Source organism: Alosa pseudoharengus, unplaced genomic scaffold (genome assembly GCF_046254945.1).
Source record: "Alosa pseudoharengus isolate Yale_2024_CS ecotype anadromous, Long Island Sound unplaced genomic scaffold, YU_APseudo_1.1 YU_APseudo_1.1_scf_2, whole genome shotgun sequence".
Classification (NCBI taxonomy): Eukaryota; Metazoa; Chordata; class Actinopteri; order Clupeiformes; family Clupeidae; genus Alosa; species Alosa pseudoharengus.
In genome coordinates this window covers 23,880,851-23,888,704 of record NW_027468663.1, presented here as the reverse complement: position 1 = coordinate 23,888,704, position 7,854 = coordinate 23,880,851, and the positions used below count along the sequence as shown (strand labels likewise).

Below are 7,854 nucleotides of genomic sequence, written 5' to 3'. Positions count from 1 at the left end.
GTACCATAACATTTAGTGTTATGACAGGTGTTTCGAATAACTTGATTATACTCAAGGCATTCATATCCAATGGAGTGACATTCTCTGCGTCAGAATGTTTTCTACTACTTCAGTCCAATCTCACTGTATGTTTCAAGGATGGCTATTGTGTTTGACCACTTACTTTTATTCCATCTCAACCTTAAATGTTTGTGGTGGGAGTGAGAGACAGAGAGAGAGAGAGAGAGCATTGACATTGCCTTCATGCTGTCAAAGACAATACCTTTATTTATTTATATATATCCAGGCTGTTTCCATAGCAAAACTGACACATGTCCAGATTTTGGAATATGTATTGTTCTGTAACAAATGCCTGACCTTGTCAACGCAGGCTACTCATGGCAGGAAAATGGACAGAAGACACAATTTAGAAAAAAATCAGGTTAAATGAATTAAATGCTTTGTTAAATGAAAGAAATCTTTCACTGCAATACAACATAATCTTTAAGATAATAATTGTATGCCTTTCTATAAGTGACAGAAGTGTATATCATTAATACACATGGAAAAGTTGTAAAAAGTTGTATTTATAATATATTATATTGGCAAACAGACAAATGGGCAAGAAGGCAAATATAATGTGTCTATTATAATAACAGTGGGGCTGAAATAACAAAAGGCTCTTTTATCACCATTTGTCTTCCTCATTTTGTATCTGTTTGATGTACTGTTGGGTCTCTCTCTCTCTCTCCCATATCCCAGCGCAAAAGGGCAGCAAGGGCAGCCGTGGCCTACTGGTTAGCGCTTCGGACTTGTAACTGGAGGGTTGCCGGTTCAAACCCCGACCAGTAGGGCACCTAACCCCTTACTGCTCCCCGAGCGCTGCTGTTGTTGCAGGCAGCTCACTGCGCCGGGATTAGTGTGTGTTCACTGTGTGCTGAGTGTGTTTCACTAATTCACGGATTGGGATAAATGCAGAGACCAAATTTCCCTCACAGGATCAAAAGAGTATATATACTTATATACTTACTTAAGAGGAGCACAACCAGAGAGGAGAAGGGAGAGAATTATGGAGCAGTCCCAATAGAGAAGAGAAAATATGAGAAAGAAGGATGTGTAGGGAGCCAGGAAGCAGCAGAGCATGAAGAAATAACCCATGTGGGCATCAGGTAAATAAGACATGAAATCCTGAGCTGTTCATAAGCAGGAAAAGTCTGTCCACAAGTATTGTTCTAGGGGATGGATTTCATATCCAATAGGCACAGTCTCTATGCCCACAAGATGGAAAAGATAACACATGTAACCCCAACACTATGAAACACTCTCACCGTCACTGTTGAGTAATAACTTGGATACATTTGTGATGGATGTTGCATTAGAAGGAAAAGATGAGGAATCCTTTGAGACACAACTCCACGGAAGGGGGGCGAGCATTATCACTAAATGAGGTCATATATATGTGTGAGCTTGTGCCTTTGGGCTCTCTGAAACCTAATCTAGGGTCTCCCTCAGTGTCTGGTCAGCATAGTGGCGGACTGAAGCAATAACTCTCTCATCAGCAGTAATATATGGACAGTCCCTTTCAGGTGCTGAACCGCAGTGTTAAATGGAAAATACTTGTGTAGGTATCAAAACCTCTTTCCGCAAGGATTCTCTCAGGCGTACAAGAGGAAAGAAATCAAGATTTGACAAGACCTAGAGATTTCTTTCCCTTTTTTGTTTGAATAAATCAATTATAGTGCAATCTCCTAGACATGATTGGCAAAGTAAAGGAGGTTTTATCTCCAGGCTTGAGAGGGTGGGGATAGGAGACTAAAATGGGATAAGATAAGAAGCTTTCTTCATGTTTAACAGAGGAACTGGGGGCGGTGAGGCTTTTTAACTTGAGGAACAGCAAGTTGCGGAGCAACATTAAGGTCTTAACTCACATCTGAGGTAATTTAAAAGTTTCAATGGTTCAAAGTTAGTGTAGTCATAACATTGCATGCATCTCTCAATCATGTATGAGGTTTAGTTGCAGCCTCTGCAAAAATGAACCCCCCAGAATTGGGATACATTTATTCATACTGAGAAGTTGATGTTTGTGCTGTATGTCTATTGTTCAACAGCCACTCCTCTAAAGTAAGAGCCCTCATTGCTACATCTGAATTATGCTGAATTATGTTGTTTGTGAACTCAAGGCAGTTAAAGTAGACTGTGCCCCAGATTGCATCCCTTGGTTTCAGACATGACTGGAAACTTGTCCATGGATGCCCCTGCCTAGTGGGCTGCTTGATTACACCAATTTACTGTGCTTTATTGTCTGACATTTACATTCTTTGTTTATGTTCCATTTGTTTTGTGACAAAGCACAGCCAACAAAAGACCATAAACAAAAGTTGTTAAACAGCGTTCTGTTCATTTCAAAAACACTGGCCTTTTTAGTTACTGTTGACAAATGAATGTAAATTATCGACTTCAAATTTAAATTTGCATGTGTTCCACAGTGACTAAGTCTCAGCACACCCCGAGGAAGCAGGGGACTGTGTGTTCCATATCTAATTTCTTTCAAGCAAGCCAGCATGTCATGATCCATTCTCTTCCAATCTATCAGGAAGTCATGACTTTAAGACAATCTCACACGAAACGGGGTCATGCCAAGTTGACTGAAAAAGTTTTTGTTTGAAAAAGTCATATTGCATGTGTATGGCCACTGTGTGTGTGGGTGATCCTTCCATTATCATCACAAAACACTGCACTGGGTGGTTATATCAAGATATAACCTCATCCTCATATCAAGCAGGATAAATGGTTAGTCATCAGACACTCAATATTCTGCATTTAAATGATACAAATATAGAATCACCATGCTTATGTGTACCATGAACATACAGAAGGAATTTTGAATTTGTAATGAGTTATCCACATAGATGATCTCAGCCCACTCTTACTCACTGGAGATGAAAGGATGAGTAATTGACTTTAGTGAACCACATTAGCATCACATGAGAATACAGGGAAAGCTACTGAGTGCAGACAAAACTGCATGTTTTTTGGTCTTTCCCCACCTCTGCAGCAATGTGAAGGCCTTTCTGAGTGTTTCATAGGAACACTGTTTTTATGAGGCCCTTCATTTTCAACAGAACTGTCTTTTTTAACCGTACTGAAATACTGTGGCGCCCTTTGGAGCCCTCCTTATGCATATGATAAAAAATAAAGTAAAAAAAAAGTCTTCTTGTGTAGCTGAAAGTCAGACATCTGAATAGTCTATTCTTTAGAGGAGCCATGTAAGAGCGTTGACCCTCTTATGTGTCAAATCAAACAACTCTTAGCTGAGAATTGATATGTCTAAATCAGACGGAGACTGTCTCGGGTCCACAGCAGGGTTTCACAGGTGAGTTAGAGAGAAATGAAGATGGAGAGAAACATTACTCTAAAGGATACATCCAACAAACCATTTCATTTTATGTAATGAAATAACAACAAAATCATCACATGCCGAATTCACAGGGGACCAAAGCATTCCAATTTCACCTCCAGGCAATGTCAAGGGCCAGTGCCTAAGCATGCTGCTAGGTATTCCCCCAAAGACAGACAACACTGCTTTGCCCTACACCAGCTCCTGCCTGGTTTGGTTTTAATTGCTTACGAAAATCATTATTCAATGTCAGAACATAACTTAGCTGAAGAGAAATGTATGGAAACATTTTAGATAGAGCTGTTCTAGGTTCTAGGTCTGCTGGTATGCCGCCACCCCCCCCCCCTCCCCCCCCCACACACACACACACACACTGTGAAATGACATGCATCAAAGCTTTGCATCATTTTATTTACTTTATTTGGGAATGTCCTCAACAGCTTAAAATAGCCACTTTTTTAAGTGGAGGTCAGTAAAATGTAGTAAAATGACATGACTCAACAACGCATCTGGAGTTTGTTCAAAATCGCTCCCTGTGGCAGAAAACGCCAGAGGCCTAACTCAGTGCTCTCTGTGTGTAACCACGCAACCACAAATTTGTTTTCAACTCTGCAGTAAACATATGAAGTGATACTGACCCGTTTGACCATTTCTTCTCTTGCTCTTGTTCTGTCTTTGTGTGCTTAGGGGTTGGACAAAGCTGAGCAGAACATGAGCAGATTCTTTCAAAAGCAAAATAAATGAAACTTTAAAGAAATGTACAACATCCATCGAAGCAAGTAAGGGTAGAGAAAACATCAAGTCCTCAGGTCAATAATGGTGTCATTATCCACACAACACCAGTAAAATCTGTATAAATATATGTATATACATGAGACAAGAGCCATATGATATATCTTAGAGGCCTGCAGTAGGAAAAAAACAATTGATCGATAGATGAATAAATAATAATAATTCTATATAAATATCATATATATATACTATATATTTAGATTGTTTTACTTATTTCAATGGCATCACACATAAAGACAAAGAGCGAGTCAGAGAGTCAGTGAGAGGATGCTGTTAGCAAGACGGATCAGAAACACTGAGCCAAGGATCAGTCTTGGATTCCTGTTTTGTCAGAAATAAAATCCCACAGGAGCATTAAGTGATCCGCTGTCACAGCTGGGAGAAGTCCACAGAATACATTTACCATTTAGGGTCGAAACAAGAGTTTGTGGAGATCATTTTGTTCTCGCTCTCTCTTTCTCAAGGTTACCTGATGTGTCCATTTTGTCTTACTGAGGACAGGAAAGAATATTAAAGTGTCTGCTCTTTTGTTCTCCAGATCTGAATGATCTGTCAGGTCGTTGTAACACAGAGACACAAGGACACTAAAGACATATGTGCAAAGTCATCATAAAAACAGTTTCCTGATACTGAACAGTGCCTCGGGACATCATTAACATGGCAGAGCTGCGTGCTAATGGTGATCGAGTGAAAAAGAGTGGGTGGGCATCTCCTAAAATACCCTGCTAGCTTCCCAGCCCACAGGACTCCTGCTTGCCACCCTGCACCAAGCACAGCACATAAGACACACACACACACACACACACACACACACACACACACACACACACACACACACACACACACACACAGTGCACATCAGTCACATGGAGATTGTCAAGGCCTACGGAGAGAAGCCAAACACATTAGCTGAACAGGACCCTTCCACCGGACACCGTCTGTCGTGGCCCATATCATCTGATCAAGCACTGTGCACTGGGCATGATCACATTAGAGGCCACGGGCTCCATAAATTCTCTTTTACGACTCAGAACGACCTCTTCCAGGACTTGCACAGAATCTTCTGGAAGGCTCTCCGGAAGTCCTGGTTGAAGATGGTGTAGATCACCGGGTTAAGGGAGCTGTTGCAGTAGCCGATCCAGAAGAAGAACTTGAACAGGGTCTCGGGGATGGCGCAGGGCTCTCGGCAGATGCCGTACAGGCTGTAGCTGAAGAAGAAGGGGAACCAGCAGACCACAAACACACCCATGACCACGGCCAGGACAAAGGTGAAGCGCTTCTCCCTGGCTTGGGAGATTTTCTTCTTGGAGACGGTGCTTCTTCTCTTCCTTCGCGAGGAGAACAGGTCCAGAGATTTGCCGCTGGCCCTGGACTTGCGGCTGGACTGCTTGGAGCTGGAGCTGTCCTTGCGGCTGGCTCTCGCCTCCTTCTTGCAGGACAGCTCAGGGTTTTGTTTGCTGGAGTGGTGGTGGTGTGGCTTTTTGCTTTTCTCGTCAGACGAGCTGCTGTCCTCCAGGTCCAAGTCCAGGTCCTCGTCGGCGGGCTTCGGGGATGCACAGTGGCCATTCTCCTTGTCCGAGCTGTTGCCCCGACACAGGTTGCGCTGGCCCATGCCATTCTCCAGCTCGGCCCCGTCGCCACCACCCTTCTCCCCCTCGGCCTCATGCCGCTTCTCCGACATGCTCCGGCTCCGTTTCTTGGCCACCTGGTAGATGCGGATGTAGACCAGGATCATGATGACACAGGGCGCAAAGAAGGAGCCGATGCTGGAGTACAGAATGTACCACGTCACGTCGTTCAGCTGGCATGTGGGGGCCAGGGCATCCCCACTGTTATCATCGCGGTCCATGGAGATAAGAGGCGGGAAAGAGATCACAGCAGAGATCAGCCACACCACCACAATCATAGCCTTGACCCTTTGGGGTGTCCGTTTGTGGTTATACTCCACCGCCTGTGTGACGGACCAATAGCGGTCCAGGCTGATGGCACACAAGTGGACAATTGAGGAGGTGCAGAAGAGGACGTCTAGTGCCAGATAAATGTCACACCAAACTTTCCCGAAAAACCAATAGCCCATAAGTTCGTTGGCTAATGAGAATGGTATGATTAATGTTGCCACCAGAATGTCTGCACTGGCCAGAGACACCAGGAAAAGGTTCTGGGGAGGTTTAAGCGCCCTGCTTGTTAGCACAGCGATTACCACCAAAACGTTGCCGACAATTGTAAACAATATGAGAAAGCCCACTAATCCTGTCAGCCCGTAGATAGTGGCCAAGGAGTACTGGCTTCTTGTGGAATTGGGACTGGTTATGGATGCATTTTCCGCATCACTGGATACATTTAGAAAATCCATCTCGAATGGTATTTAGTTATGCAAAAAAAAAAAATGTCCACAGCGATTAACTGCCAATATTTTCACTTAGCTTGTCTATGAGAGGGGAAAAAAACACATTCTCTGCGAACTGTCTTACCTCTCTTATTCTTATTTCGTCCATGTTCCATCTTTCGTCCATGTTCCATCATTTTCTTTGAATACAAGTGCATTCAATTTGAATTATCGATGTTTTCTCGTATCCTCCAAACGTCCCAATGTTACTGTTAATTGTATCATCCGTAGCAAACGTCCTCTGACTACATTCTCGTGCGCTTCCTGAGTCCCGCGCGCCCTACTATGAAGGACCACTTCTGTACCCTCTCTCTCGCTCTTCCACGCTCTCTCTCACACACTCCCTCTTCCACCCTCTTTCTCTCCTCCCGGTCCTGTACTGAACGTAGAATACACGTGCTGGCCACATCAAACTAAAGAGCACAGCGCCGCCCATACTGAGAACAGGAGAAAGAACGAGAGAGAAAGAAAGAGAGAGAGGGAAAGAGAGAGACAGAGAGAGAGGGGGGAGGGAGAGAGGGCGGTATACGAACAGCCGCTGATGATGAGGAGTAGGTTAATTGTGATATTAGTGACAGATCAAGTACTTTGGCATAGCGATAATTGTGTTTACACGTTCTCTGTTTTATTGTAACAATATACCCTCTTCTTGAGCGCTATCAACGTCTGTTTTCCAAGGTTGCCTTTCCCATGCGCAAAACGCACCTGGACAGAATCAGGGGTGTTGGCAACTGATATCGTTTATCCCTAGAAGAGCTACATCGCGGCTGGACTTTATTTAATTTGGAGTAGGTTGAAACTCGCTCTCATCCGGCCCCTGTGAAAAATACTACATATATTTTTAAGAGCGTCTGAAATAGGTAGCCGGTATTATATAACCTATATAAGATAGCATGCCATTTCATTAAATCTCCACCATTAAAGAAAAAATATAGTCTTCGAAAGTCATAAAGCATATTTCCACACTCTCTCCAGTCGGCCCCACTGTGATCTTTCCACTCGCTGGATGTCACTGTTGTGACACACTGTATTCGAGATTAAGTGTATGAAAAACCATGTAATTCAGTCGAATTCTAATGAAAAGTAAAACATTTCTTGGTCTAATCAGAAAACAATTAATTAATTAATTTAAATGTAATAGTGCATTATTTGTATATATTGGCTATATCAGATAAGTAATCGATAATTGATTGATTATGATTCTTCTCATAGTATATGTTAAATCCAGCATAGCTTAGCCCACATTTGAAACATGGTCACTGCATAAACATAAATCTGAAACTGAAATTTGGTCACTGCA

The 7,854-nt window shown here is 43.0% G+C and overlaps 1 protein-coding gene across 1 annotated transcript; it reads right to left on the bottom strand.

Moving 5' to 3' along the window:
* Positions 1 to 5,195: 5,195 nt before the first annotated feature.
* On the bottom strand, positions 5,196 to 6,521 carry adra2c (adrenoceptor alpha 2C). Its single transcript, XM_076295863.1, has one exon. The coding sequence runs from the start codon at positions 6,519 to 6,521 to the stop codon at positions 5,196 to 5,198; it is 1,326 nt and encodes a 441-aa protein (XP_076151978.1).
* Between the last annotated feature and the right edge of the window lie 1,333 nt (positions 6,522 to 7,854).